Raw genomic sequence first — 15,534 nt, forward strand, 5'->3', positions numbered from 1 at the left:
CATTCCTCCAGCTACCTTAAGAGCTGTCACAGTTTCATGGAATTGTGCTTCTCTCATCAAGCTATTAAGAAGTACAATCTTTTAATCATCATCATCCAGACGACTATTGAGAGTGATCAATTGTTGATAAACAAGACTTAAATGATATAGATATTGCTTAAGAGTCTCTGAAGGATTGTAGGAGATGCTAGACAATTGCCACTTTACAAATAATTTGGAATTATTAATCTCTCTCCCAAATGTGACTTGAAGGCTGTCCCACACCTCTTTTGTTGTTTTTGTGAGATCAAGGTGATGAAGAAGTTTATCAAAGAGACCTAGCCCGATGATGACGAATGCACTCTCGTTCTTCTCAAGCCATTCTTAATAAAGTTGGGGGTTCCCCTGCAAAACATGCTTTGGCTCATTACTGGACACAACTCTTCATGCACTCCCCTACATACGTATAAGTTGAATCTTTGTCTTCCAAATGGAGAATCAGATGCCCGAAAATTTTTCAATTGTGATGCAATATCTTAACATCTCGATGATAGATACCATGGGGAGGGATGAAATTGAAAAGCCCCAGATTTTGTGACAAAATTTTTAAGGGGAAAAGAAAAATAGGAATAAGTTTGGGTAAACACAAGTGAATTGAAGTGAGATTTGATAGCTAGTGTAAAAAGGCCTGGATTTTAATGACAAAATTCGTGAAATTTCGACCAAATATTTTAAATCCCCAATTTCATATGGAATGCCCCTAAACAAAATGTGTGAATAAGATTTGAAACCTTAATCTTTGAAAGGATCAAAGATTAGCTTTTAAAGTTACTCGCTGCGAGCGCCAGGCTGTCGTGGATGGTGAAAAGTCGCCCAACTCACGACATGGATGGGCTCGAGGTGTGTGACGTAGCACGTGATCTAATGTACGGCACATGTCGACATGCTAGCAAGTGTCGACTCAAGTCGTCAATTGTGTGTCACGGTGATGTATTGGAGACAGGCAAGCGAATGAAGCAGGGCTACTTGACGATCTACAGGACAAATGATGCAACAGACAAAGTGATGACAGGAGATAGTAGGATTGTGTGGTACATAGTACGTCATGTTGGTGATGGGTCTGCAGGTGAAGCCATGTCAGATTCACAGAGCAGCAAAAGCTGATGGTCTGGATATCGAACCTTCCAGGACAGCGCTCAAGCTATCCGTAGCAATGCTCTTCTTCTTCCTATTCCTCTACAGGGGTATTGCTAATGATGGGCAATTGAAGCGGTGCACGAACAGCAACAGAGGTGAGGTGAACACAACGGTGGTGAGATGTGGCTTTGATATCACTATTGGGTATGGAGCTCTCGTGTTACTAGCAAGCTATGGTGGATGTAACTTCATGAGAGAGAGAGAGAGAGAGAGAGAGAGAGAGAGAGAGAGAGTACTCTTGCAGGTACACAACTGAAAGAAATAGATTCATAATGATAGATGTGATATGTGGGATGATAGTACAAGTGATAGCGTTTGAATATATAGGCTAAGACTTGTAGCTAGTATTTTGACCCTTAGCATTTAGCTAATCCTTTGACCCTTATTTAATGCTAATTGGTATAACAGGTGTTCACACCTAAACATGCACTTTTACACACAATAATGTGTATTCACATGCAATGATAAATAAAAGTTAACAATTGTATAACGCATTCTAACCCGGAGAGAAGTTCAAGTATTCTTAAAATTTGATTGCTCAAAAGATAATGTCTCTATGTTGCGTGATGAATGGATACTTTTTGGCTTGCAGCTTAGTTGATTTTTCACTATCATGCTCAAAGTCGTGGCTTTGTTGTGCTTCTTCTTTGACCCCGTGATGATGGAATTGCAAAGTTTAAGTCTAAGAAGAGCAAAGAAGAAGCATTAAAAAGCGCTTGCTCTGAGCAAGTCACTCAAAAACAACCAATTATCAATAAAAAGTCCCTTCATTACGTAACACACAATGAAGCTTTTGAGTTTCCTTTTAACGATACAATAGTCGATGGTTGCGTAGAAAGTCACCCTTTATAACTAAATCGTGCTAGGATGATGAGTTAGTTGGTCATATGATATGAGGCAAATTCATTCTTAGCTCTATCCATCTCTCTTTCTATTTTCTATCTCGAATGATATGAGATAAACTCATTCTTTGATACGAGGCTCTTAACCTTTCCCAATGGCATGAGACCATGGAAAAGGGGCTTGCGAGCATTGACCAAAATGATACTTTGACATTGGTGGATCGTCCAAGCCACAAGAAAGTCATCATGACCAAGTGGATCTATAGGACCAAATTGAAAGTTGATGGAACTTTGGATAAATACAAGGTTCACCTTGTAGTCAAGGTATTCAACAAAAGTATGGTATAGATTATGAGGAGACCTTTGCACCCACTATGCAATTGGCATCATTCTGTTTGTTGATTGCACTAGCTGCTCATCACAATTGGCCAATCTACCAGATAGATGCCAAAAGTGCCTTGAATGATTATTTACAGAAGAAACTCTATGTGGAGCAATCTCTCTCCAATTTCCTTCTATTGACTGTAAATATGAGGTTATTTGTGGAAAGCTCTTTATGAACTGAAGCAAGCATTGCGATCTCCGTTCCATAGGATAGACGAGTTCCTTCACACTCATGGATATCATTCTACCCCTTATGATCCGAACTTATATGTAAAAATCACTTCAGAGGGGATCAACCATATTTTTTTATATATTGATGATTTACTTATCACAGCCTCAGATTCTGCTATCATAGCAAATATAAATGTCTAACTTTCAAGATGACTAATCTTAGTCAATTTTCCTATTTCTTGGGGATGGAGGCAGTTCGATTTGGGGATAGTATTTTTGTCTCACAACAAAAGTACACTCTTCAATTAGTTGAGCAATGTTGCACTAATCAGACACAACCTGTGGCCATACCTCTTGATCCCACTATGAAGCTTTCTACAAATACCCTAGGTCAGCACATCTACCAATCTGTAGTAGGAAAACTTTTTTGGTTGATTCACACTAAGTCAAATCTTGTATATTATATCTCTATACTTAGTCAATATTTTAATGCACCAAAAATGTCACATTGGATTGCTTGCATGTATATGTTGAGATATGTTCGGTGTACTTTTTTATTATAGTTTGACATATGGTCATAGTTTGGTTTTTGCAAGGATACTTTCTTTCGGATAAGCTAGAGATCTCGATACTCCGCATTCTCATGGAGGCTACATCTTTTCTTTGGGCATGCAGTTTTTGAACCTTGGCTAATAGGGACCTAGTCGATTAGTGTATGCCAAAGACTGTTGAGATAGATCCAATATATCTTGATAGAAAACATCAAGTTGAGATTCAACATTAAGAAAGAGCTGAAAGGATTAGATAGAGAGCAGAGATCCTTCGGAGGTATTCTCCTAGGCGTAACAATCCAATATCCCTAAGAGGTAGAGGTCTTATTGACCCTACTACCCTAGTCAATCTGTTAGGGGGAGGAGGAAGCTCTAGTGTTCCTTTTTCCCTAAAAAGTCAACCTATTTCAAGTTCTAACAATGTAGTCCCACCAATACAAACCCTTAGAGCAAACCCAGTCATTACTAAGGTGCAATCGTTTGCGATACCGACAGCCAACCCTTGGTTTTTCTCTGCGTATTTTCAACGGGTTAGTAGAAGAGGATAAAGAGCTTCATATTAGTGAGTTCCAAAAGTTAATTTTTAATTGCCACATTCAGGATGAAGGATGTCTTATGACATTCTTTAATATGACTTTGAAAGGAAGAGTTGCGGTATGATATCATGGCTTGGAAGCCGGAACCGTAACTATAATGGATCTATTTTATGTGGCCTTGTAAAGGCTATCTACTTAAGGGGATTACTAGCAATTTTACACTTTGCATTTGCTTCACTAACCGTCCTCTACTGCAATAACCAAAGTGTCAATGCACTAGTTGGTAACCCAATTATCAGTCCACACATGCAACATGTTGATCCACACTACCATTTTAGGCACCATCTGCCAAGAGTTTATGTCTACATCAAACAATTTAATAGACATATTGACCAAAACATTCAATCGCCAATTCTTTGGTACTTGTTACCAAGATTGGCATGGGTGCAATCTCCCCTACTACTTTAGACTAAAGGCGAGAGGGTGATTCCCTCTCACTTTGCCTTCCACATTGAGAGGAATGGCCTTATTCTCTTGAGGGTAATAGGACCTTGATTCATCATTGCTTCACAAACCTTTATTATTTGTATATTGTATCATTATCCATATCCTCTAGATGACTATGATTGTAAAAGGGTGTTTGGACATGTAAACAATTCCCTGCAATGGTACTATCCAAGTGGCACTATTACATATCATTTTACATGACCATGATGATTTGCATTGTCTCTTGCATAACCTCATTTACTAGCATTATGTTCTTATAAATATGCATCTATACACATATATCCTTTTTTGGTCTTTTGGAGTGGTCGAGTTTGGATCCACCGTATTCATGGCAACTCACAAGGCAGTCTCCCTTTGCTACCACCTATTGTTTTTGCTTCACCACATACCTCCATAGAATTCTTCATCACCAATACCCAATTGTGGTTAGGACAGCTTGTCTTTTTTGTGATGGTTCTAGATTTCACCATCCCTTTATTCTCCTCTAGGAACATAAATTACTCAATAGGACAAAAACTAATCGAAAATCCACACTTAATGTTAAATCCAATCCAAGATTAAAATTCATTCCACAAAACAAAACAAAACAAAACAAAAAGCATAGTCCACTGTGGTTTCATCCACCTTTGCAGGCCCTTGGAGGCCACTAGGCAGCCAATGAGCATCCATGCCTTCTCCTTGTTGTCCATATCCTAGTCGCGGAGGATATCTCAATTGGAGCTGTCCATCATTGATGTCTACAATCTGGCACCTACTATCAAGCCTTCCACTACTATTGGTGACTATTCTCAGCCTGGCGACTGCTGCATCAGCCTGCATTTTGCTGTCTCTCAATTCCTGGAGCTATCATACTGTTGTCCCTACTGTTGGCATGTGCTGACATCAGCACTTTAAGCTGTGTTCACACCTCACTGCTGCCATACTGCTGAAAATACAGCCCCAAGCTGATGCATTTTGATCTAGATGCTGCTGCCCAAACACACCTGTATTTGCAGATTCCACATTGTTCACTTCTTGTTTGACACTAATCCAGCCAACACATGCTACATTTGCTACTGCTAGACACTTTCGGAGGCTGCTTGCTGCATTTCGGGATTCCACAAAGTACAACACACTCTTCTACTCATACTCTTTTGCCCCTGTCCTCAACACGCACGCATAGTTACACGAAATGCCGTTTTTGGCGTTTTAGAAACGTTACAGCGTTTCTGCAGACTGCGATTTGGGGCAAAACTTTGGCCCGAACGTGAGCGCACCCCGACTCCCACATTCCAATCGCCTTTCACCTGCCTATGTTTCTTCTCTCCACTCTGTCAGGCCTGCTCCTTTGTCAACAGAGGACTCCAAAGCCACACACACACATGCACTCGCATTCTCTCTCTCTCTCTCTCTCTCTCTCTCTCTCTCTCTCATCTCAAATCTTCTATCTCAAATTTCTATGTGGTTGTAGGTTGTAGCTTGTGAATCGTGATTCTGATTCATGAAGCTGTGACCATCTCACGCTGCAGCCTGGGCCCTGCACTCATCATGGTGAAGGATGCTGCATGGGATCATGTGACGATTCTCACCGAGTATAGAGGTAGTGGTGGCTCCAAGCAATGGAGATGTAATTATTGTGGCATTGAAAGAGGAGGGGCAGCCACAAGGATCAAAGATCATCTTGTACATGTGGCAAATAAAGACATAGGCCTATGCCCAAATGTACTCGCAGACGTGAAGGCTTCTCTTCAAGCGTGGAAGCTAAGTCGTTTAGGCAATCAAAGTGCATCAGTTATAGGGGAGAGAGGAGTAGATGATGTAGCTTCTGCAGCAACAGGGCCATCAAAGAGGAGTAGAGCTACATTGGAGTCAGATGCAGCTTCAGTGGGAGGGGCTGGGGCGCACAAGACTCCATTGGCAAGGTCCACTAGTAGTGGAAGTGGAGTTGGTACAAGTACAGTGGCAAGGCCGGTAAAGGGTCACTTCAAAAGGCAAGCATTCAGGCAAGCTTGCAAAAGCAAGCTATTCAAGAGGCTACTAGGGAGCTCACTCGCTGCTTTATACAGTGTGCTATACCTTTTTATGTATTGCGAACGCCATGATGGAGATCAGCCATGAGGGCCGTTAGCCATATTGGATGCGAGTGGGAAGGTCCATCCTATGATGGTATGCGCACAGGAGAACCGAAAAATGAGAAGATGCGTATACAGGCTCAGTTAGAACCATTTAAGGCCACTTGGGTAAAGTATAGATGTACTGTGTTATGTGATGGGTGGACAGATGTACGTAAACGCAATGTCTATAACATTCTAGTGTCCTCATGCAAGGGGACAATGTTCTTGAGAGCCATTGATGCTTCAGCTCCTAGTACAGTAATCAGAGGCTCGTACATCTATGGACATATACGCACAGCCATTGAGGAGATAGGGCCAAAAAATGTGGTGCAGGTGATTACAGATAATGGTTCCAATTGTGTTTCCATGGGGCAAATGCTTGAGGCTGCCTATCCCAAGATTAGATGGACTCTATGTGTGTATCACACTCTTGATTTATTGATGGAGGACTTGCAAAAATTGAATTGGGTAGACACTATTCTTACTACTGCAAAGTCCATGGTGAACTTTGTCACCAAGAGGCCTAAAGTGTTGAGCATCTATCGTGCACACAGTGACCTTGAGTTGCTAAAGCCATCCAGCACACGCTTTGCATATATATTTATAGTTGTTGAGCGGATTGTGCGAGTGCGCCAGGGCTTAATGGGCACAGTTGTGTCCAGAGAGTGGTCAGCCATGCCTAAGCATCAAGATATACACTATAGGGCTTTTGCACGATACGCTATGGATGAGACATGGTTCTTGGAGGCTGAAGCTTTTGTGAAGTCCATCAAGCCTCACTGACATGGAGGGGAGTACCATGGGATTGTTGTATGAGTACATGGATAAGATTGGAGAGGCTTTTGGGAGCAATGCCTATCTTTCTCGCTCAAAGTAAGTTCCTTTTAAAGTTTTAACTTTTTCCATTGTGGTATTAACTTATTTTTAGAGTCTAGAAGACACTAATTGTGTGTGTATTTATGATTGTAATTTGTTATAAACTTATATATGTGTCAATGTAGGATTGAGGAGCTTCAATGTGTGTGGAACACGCGATGGGATTGGTTTCATAGACCAATCCATGTTGTTGCACACGTATTGCATCCTCTATGGCGTGATGAGATGCAATATGAGAATGAGGAGCTAGAGCATGGCATTGAGGGGAGTATTTCTCAAAGAGGGCAGGAGGAGATGTGCAGATGCTGAGAAGGCTAGAGGATGATCTTCTCCTCTTTCGAAATAGGAGTCTCTCTTTTGGTCGCCCTACAACAGAGCTTCGAGAGACATAGTTGCAGCCTGTCTTGGTGGGAGAAATATGGGACATCCGCACCTACCTTGGTAAGTAGGCTAACCCATAAACCATAGTCTAGACTCAACTTTCAAGCTTCAGGACAAACATGAATCATGATACAAGAATCAATTATAATATTTTTTTCTTGTTTTTGTCATGTGATTGGCAGAAACATCTTGCCATTCGAGTTCTTTCACAAGATTGCAGCTCAGGTCCTTGTGAAAGAGACTGGAGCACTTGGACCCTCTTCCACACAAAGAAGAGGAACCATTCAACTGTAGCATAGCTTGAGAGACTTGTGTACTGTCATTGTAATCTTCACCTCCTCGAGCACACATCTTCATCTCCTGAGCCTTGCCAGGTGAATGTTGACAAGATTGACATTGAGAAAATGAAGGACATTCCAAACATTCCCAGAGAGGAGCTAGACATTTATACCATGCTATATGAGGAGATGTCATCTCCAGCGCACCACACACAAGCTTCACGGAGGTCAAGGTCAACAAGCAAGGGTGCCATCACTTCAAAAAATGTACCCTCGCCCTCATTTCGTAGTGCCGATGACCACTCTGAGTCAGATATTGCTTTTGTCAGTGCATCTGGCAGTGCTAGTGGTAGTGATGCAGATGCTGAGAAGGGTGATCATTGATGAGACTTGAGTCTTGACTCTTCAAAGTTCAGACAAATGCTCTCTTGTGTGACTATGTCTTATCATTTATGTTTATGGTCATTGATTGAGGACTCAATAGACCATGGTGTTTTATGGATCATTAGTTATCAACTTATCTTTTATGCTCTTGTATCTTTTTTTCATGATTCATGAATATGATCCAGCCTCTAGGTGTTTTTGTGATTCATGTATATCTATTATCATATTACATGTAAATTGTAATGATCTAATCTTTAAAGTGTGATCTATGAATATCTTTAGAGTGTGCTTGGCACTTGCCAATTCAAAGTTTAAGTATACTGTATGAATCCTGATGTATCTTTTGATTTTGGAAATTGGTGCAGGCTATATTGAGATATCGAGCTTCACTCGTGATATACCAGGGTGACCGTTGTGTATTTATATCACCGACTTGTTAGTTGCAGATGCGGTTGGTATACCGCCCATGAATAATAGCTAGATGACAGCTATCCTTATCTACTCTAGTTCGTGGTTCAGTTAGTATGCCACCTTAGTTAGTTGAGTTTGGTTTGAGACCCATATATAGGGTTCTTCTATTTCTTTGTATGAGAGTTCTTTTGGCTTACACAACTAAGAAGAGGAAAACTGTTTTCAGCCTCCACCTTTGTGTGTATTCCCCCATTGTGTAAGTGAGAAAGCTACAAGTGAGACTCCTTCCTTCTTTCCCACAATCTTGACATGGTATCAGAGCCTTGTTCCTGGTAAGGAGCTCAAGAAAGCAAACCAAGTTCATGGTGTTCTGGTAAGAGGACCAGTGTTGCTTTCATTTTTTTGTTTTGGGAGCAAGTCTCTGTAGGTAGCGCAGCCGAAAAGTGCAAGAGTGCATTGTCTCAGATTGAGACGCCCTTCGTGGTGTAGCTTTGTTTTTTTTATTTGAGGCCATTTCGGGGCCTGTTTTGGAGGCGGAAGTTTTTGGCACGCACTCAGGAAAAGGCCTTGTTTTATGCTGTGCGACCATTGTTCTACAGGTCGGTGAAAAGTTACCGTAGAAATTGCATCGTATGCCTGTGCGCAGAGACATTGGGAGTTACAGAATCATCCTTGTTGCCTATTGATGCAAAATCGTCACTAGAAAGTGACTGTATGGTCAAATACCACTTTCGTCAGTTTTGCAGATTTGCCCTTGTGAGGCTGAAGCTGTGTTTTTTATAGTGACATAATTTTTTGCAGTGTTTTGTAATGGTGTCTGATTCTCTTTCACAGATTGTCACTGAAAAGCTTGACAAGAACAACTTCCAAGCATGGAAGTTTAAAATGACGAATTTCCTTACGAGGTTCCCAATCAACAGCAAATGTAGGCATTTAAAGGATGTCATGAGAGAGTCAGAAAAGTTATGCACTGGCTATCTATCAGTGTTTCAGACTCTATGATTGTGCATATTCAGGATGCAAGTACGCCAAAGGAGGCATGGGATACTGTCAAAAATGTATAGCACAAATACGCAAGCTAGGAAAATGCAGCTCAAGCAAGAGTTGCACAATGTGCAAAGAGAAAGTATAAGCATCAATGACTACCACATGAAGGTGAATAAGATTGCAGATGCACTTGCTTCCATTGGGTCGCCAGTGGAAGATGATGATTTAGTTTCGTGACCTTCAATGGTCTAGGAAAGGATTATGCACAGTTCCGAACATCCATTTCCGTCCGTGAAAGATTTCCTGATTTTGAGGAGTTGATTGCTCTTCTAATTTCTGAGGAGTAGAGAAATGGTGGTGCATCTTCTTCAGGAGGAACTTCAAAAGAAACTGTCTTCTACTCAAATGTTGGAAGAGGTAGAGACAGAGGTAGAGGAGGCCGATCTGGAGGCCGTGGTAGAAATCAGAATATGCAGCAAACTCAAGAAAACCCGTCCTACAGAGGAGAACGTGGTAACTCTAGAGGCAGGGGGAGTCAAAGAGGTCATGGTGGATGGCAAAGAGGCCAAAATGCAAACAGCAATGTTGAATGCTACTACTATAGTAAAATGGGTCATATGGCTAAAGACTGCTATAAAAAGCAAAATGACATCATGAATGGAAAATTGCAACAAGGGAATTATGGATCTTCTAGTAGACAGGGTAATGACAGAAATGAGCATTTGTTTATGGTGCAACACATGAACAATTCTGTGACAAGTGCAGAAGAAAGCAACGAAGTGTGGTATGTTGACTCAGGTGCGTCAAACCACATGACAGGTCATGTAGAATGAATGCAAGATGCAAGGAAAATGGAAAAACTAGGATTTGTGGAGACTGGTGATGATACTGCACATCCTATTTTGCAGATTGAAAAAATTCCTTTGTCTATGTAAGATAGGAAAAAGAAATACCTGTCAGATGTATTTCATGTATTGAATATCACCAAGAATCTAGTTTCTGTTGATCAAATGGTTGAGCAAGGCTTGCAGGTCAGATTTAATCCTCATGGATGCTTTGTTGAGGATATGAAAAATAAAGGTCGGTTGATAGCAAAAGGAAATAAGGACAGAATGTTTACGTTGGATGCAGACATGCCTGAATTGAGTGCAGCAACGTTTGCACATGGGACCAATGTAGCTGCAGATATTGATATCTGGCATAAACGCATTGGTTATGTTAATGTACAGCGACTTAAATCAAATGCAGGCCCAAAATATTGTTGCAGGATTGCCTAAATTCAAGGTTGCAGAAATGCATAAGGTATGTGAAGCCTGTTAATTTGGAAAACAGGCAAGGAAACCATTTCCTAAACATATTTAAGAGAGTAAGAAGCCATTGGAATTAATCCACTCTGATGTGTGGACTACTAAAGCTACATCTATTGGAAGCTGTCATTATTTTGTCACTTTTATTGATGACTATAGCAAAAAAGTTTGGGTGTATTTTATGAAAAAGAAAAGTGAAGTTTTTGGGCATTTCAAAACTCTTAAAGCTACGGTTGAAAAAGAAACAGGCTTGCAAATAAAATGCCTAAGGTCAGATGGAGTGGGAAAGTATCACTCAAATGAGTTTGCAAGGTTCTTGCAGGAGCATGGCATAAAGCAGCAATATTCATGTAGTCATACCCCATAACAAAATGGAATTGCAGAAAGAAAAAACAGGCATATTGGAGAGGTATCTCGTGCCATGCTCAATGAAAAAGACTTACCAGATTTTTATTGGGCTGAGACAATTGTTACATCAGTCTACATAATGAACAGGACTCCCACTGCAGCAATACATGGCATGACTCCAGAGGAGAGGTATACTGGTAGGAAACCAGATATTTCTCATTTAAATATTTTTGGTTGCATTACCTATGTTCATGTGCCAGATGAGTTGAGATCCAAGTTGGATCCAAAAGCTGAGAACTGCATCTTTATTGGTTATTCTCTGCAGCAGAAAGGATATAGATGCTATAACCCTTCTACTCGTAAGTTTACAGTGAGCAGAGATGTTTTTGATAAGATGAGTAGCTGGTATAAACTAGTAAATGTGAATTCACAGCAGCAGTCACAAGATATTAGTGGACCTGGAGTGTCCTCTAGCAGTGGTTCACATTCTTCGCCATGGATAGGTAGATTGAGATCACGAGAATATTCTCAAAGCAATGCAGATAGTGGTATGGAGGTATCACGAAAAGGAAAAGAAAAGGTAGATCAGCCCATGTTTGGTGTGAATGCAGGTCACTCTTATGTGGAGGATGAATCCAATGGCTCAGAACAGAGCATTGATGATGAGTTGGATATTCCTTCTATTGTTACACCTGAAGTAAGGAAGACCAGGGATGTTTTGAGAGCACCTGGAAGTGAGTCTACTTTGCGTAGGTCTACTAGAGCTAGATATCCTGTGGATAGGCTGAAATATAATGGATTTACAAACATTCACTATACCTATATAGTCAAAGTGATACAAGAACCAGAACCCACTTCTTTTGAGCAAGCCATGGGAAAAGAAAAATGGGAGATAAGAATGCAATTGGTTGTAAGTGGGTTTATAAGGTGAAGCATAATGCAGATGGTTCTGTGAACAGATACAAGGCAAGATTAGTAGTCAAGGGGTGTGCACAAACATATAGCATTGATTATGAAGAAACATTCAGTCCGGTTGCAAGGATGGCAACCGTAAGAGCATTCATTGCTATGGCTACATCAAAGGGATGGTCTTTACATCAGATGGATGTAAAGAATGCCTTATTGCATGGTGATTTGCAAGAAGAGGTCTATATGGAGCAGCCACCAGGTTATGCAATGGCTGCATGTGAGGTAGCTTGGTTGCATAAGCTACTTTATGATATGCATCAACCTACAGATGGGCTAGTTGTCATTTATTTAGATAACATGAGTAGTATACACTTGGCAAATAACCCAATATATCATGCTAAAACAAAGCACATTGAGGTGCATTATCACTATGTGCGGAAGAGGGTTTTACTAAGTCTTATTGATCTAGTTTATGTCAGCACAGAGGATCAGGTAGCTGACATATTCACGAAGGCATTGGGCGCAGAGAAGCTGCGCAAGTTCAGAGACCTGCTTGGTGTGCACGAATTGGGATCGAGCTCGAGGGGGAGTGTTGAAATATCGAGCTTCACTCGTGATATGCCAGGGTGACCATTGTGCATTTATGTCACCGACTTGTTAGTTACAGATGCGGTTGGTACACCGCCCATGAATAATAGCTAGATGACAGCTATCCTTATCTACTCTAGTTCGTGGTTCAGTTAGTATGCCACCTTAGTTAGTTGAGTTTGGTTTGAGACCCATATATAGGGTTCTTCTATTTCTTTGTATGAGAGTTCTTTTGGCTTACACAACTAAGAAGAGGAAAACTATTTTCAGCCTCCACCTTTGTGTGTATTCCCCCATTGTGTAAGTGAGAAAGCTACGAGTGAGACTCCTTCCTTCTCTCCCACAATCTTGATAGGCTATAGGTAACAGGTTATAGAAGTTAGGATTTAGGACCGCCAACCTAGTATGATAGTATCAAATTTCAATCTCAATAATCAATTGTATGTTAATCATGTATGTCAAGTATTTCTCGATCAAGTGACAAGTGTGGCTTATTGTCATCTATTATCTATATTATACATTAAATCGGGGTTACATATTTCCTTGTATCCTTGTTTCCCCGTTTCCCCGTTTCTTCCTAGAGACGAAACTCCATTTCTACTGTTTCCCCACCGTTTTTGTTTCGCCGTTTCCGAAACTCCAAGTAACTATGCACACAGGAGTTCCGGGGTCAATTTCACCTTGCATAGTGTATTTGCTGCATTGAGCATTGTACCTATTTATTCATCATTTACATTTTTCTATCTTCCACATTCATTGTCTATGTGTTAACCCTAACCATAACTATGTTTCTTTATTAGTCTTTATATTTGTTGTACGATTGTGTTTGTATTCCATAGACGAGCATTTCTTTACATCCTATCACTAGCAATTAGTCAACTAGGACCACAACTTAACATATGAGACAAAGCTGCAGGATATACTCTTCAACAATGATGTTGGTTATGCTCTTAATGTATGAGACACATGTGCAAGATATGCTCCTCAACATTGATGTTGGTTCATGTGCCATGGTGGACCTGGAGACTTTGCCCAGCCACCATGCAATAGAGCCTATTGTGTCACAACTAGAGGTATGGGGAATCATTGAAAGCCTTATAGGGTGATGTGTGTGGAATGCATGCTGCTAGATCATTTTCAGCAGCAAGAGCCTCCAATGTATGCCATCTTGATAGAGCTCCAGCCCTCCATCATCTACTCTCTCTATGGCCGCTAAGAGTAGCTATACAAACTCTCAACACCAATGGGAGCTTTAGGACCAGCTTCTTCACACTTCAGTTGGCCATGGCCTGTTCTTCACTTTTCAAGATGGCTATCCTTGGTGATACTATACAACCCCCCATCCTCCCCAAACCACCTTGAGAGGCTTGTATATATGAGGGGATTTTGAGTTGTAGATAGCTCCAGCTAGACAATTGAGCATTTGCACTTCAATGTATTTTTCTTCTTAGCAATATTATTAGCCACACCATTTTCCCCAAAAGGGCCTCTGACCACATCTGATAGGATCATTTAAGCTATCTAAAAATATCCTCAGCCAAGGCATGGAAATTAGATGAATGCCAAAGCCATTCTGGATTGTTAATGAATGAGGAACCCGCATAGAAAACGAAACAAACTTCATGATTCTTTGGTAAGCCCACGACACAAGCATGAAGCATATTTAGAACATCCAAATATGGAACAAACCAAGTCTAGAGGTAAACAAAGTATGTAGAAGTTAGCCATCCTCATTGGTCAGCCTGGTCTCAAACAGTGAATGATAACACATGCTAAAGATCAAGAATGCCAATAATCAAATCAAACATCAGTTGCTTTATCCATTTATATCCATTTACTTGCACAATGGATCATCTACCAATTCTTATTACTAGACTTACTCCGGTCTTCTAAAAAATAGTTTGATTTAAAGCAGACCCCTGTCACCAATATGCTTCCCCTTATTCATTGTGGTGAGTTACCCCAACATACAGATCAAGTGGTAAAAAAGCAATCAGCATCTACTCAATCTTGTTACAGCAGCTACAAACAAGAGAATTCAAAGCATCCCTGACATTGAGAGCTTTCTCACACATCCTTTGAGCCTATTGTTTAAGCTGAAATTTTTCCAAGGAAGACAGCAGGCATTCACCCATCTATATAGTGAGTATTTGTGGCAGAAGCAATTTCTGATCCGATAGTTACAAGGTGACCTATGCGCATCTCTTCCAACTCTGGCAAGATGATCTCCTTCACCTAAGAGCCACAACAGAACATATTGGGAAAAAGGACAGAGCACCATCAGTACATGAAAGTTTTGTCGTAGAACTACTAAAACACAAATCATGGCATGCTATAGAACACATCCACATTTAAAATCATGGATAGAGCAATTTTTTTGTATCATAACAATGGAGAGCATTAAAAAAACACATCAATCAAAGAAATACCTTTGTTCCATACTTTTCAGAGAGCTGTTCAACAGCTTTTTTACAAGCCTCTGCTACATCAGAGCTTCCAACATCATTAAACCACTGCAAAAGCATTCGGACATGATAGTAGACATGGGAGTGAGGAAGAGAGTAGCAACAAAATCTACATGAATCAAGAAAATTTATCCACTGAGTATCATGCTACTAAAGTAAAGCATCATGGACTATAGCCAGAATACTAGTAAATTGATGACAAATTCTTAACCAAAAGCCAATTTACTCTAGCTAACATGCAAGACTTTAGCCAACAAACCCATAAGGAGAGGTTAAAAGATAGACAAACAAAAGAAGAAAGAAATACAAATCTATAGCTGTGAGATGAAGGAAAAATTGA

The 15,534-nt window shown here is 40.5% G+C and overlaps 1 protein-coding gene and 1 pseudogene across 4 annotated transcripts in view; one reads left to right on the plus strand and one right to left on the minus strand.

Moving 5' to 3' along the window:
• Nucleotides 1–15,534, minus strand: part of FAAH (fatty acid amide hydrolase) — a 249,441-nt gene that overhangs the window by 64,791 nt on the left and 169,116 nt on the right. For all 4 annotated transcript variants that reach the window (XM_087667692.1, XM_087667693.1, XM_087667691.1 and 1 more), the window contains 2 exons: nucleotides 15,159–15,242; nucleotides 14,861–14,964 (listed from right to left, as the gene is read on the minus strand). In XM_087667692.1, the coding sequence (XP_087523818.1) occupies nucleotides 14,861–14,964; nucleotides 15,159–15,242 (188 nt within the window). The remainder of the gene's footprint in view (nucleotides 1–14,860; nucleotides 14,965–15,158; nucleotides 15,243–15,534) is intronic.
• Nucleotides 6,162–7,528, plus strand: LOC148013157 (uncharacterized; annotated as a pseudogene).

Source organism: Lygodium microphyllum, chromosome 26 (genome assembly GCF_053477565.2).
Source record: "Lygodium microphyllum isolate KBCC chromosome 26, Lygodium_microphyllum_v1.1.10, whole genome shotgun sequence".
Taxonomy (NCBI): Eukaryota; Viridiplantae; Streptophyta; class Polypodiopsida; order Schizaeales; family Lygodiaceae; genus Lygodium; species Lygodium microphyllum.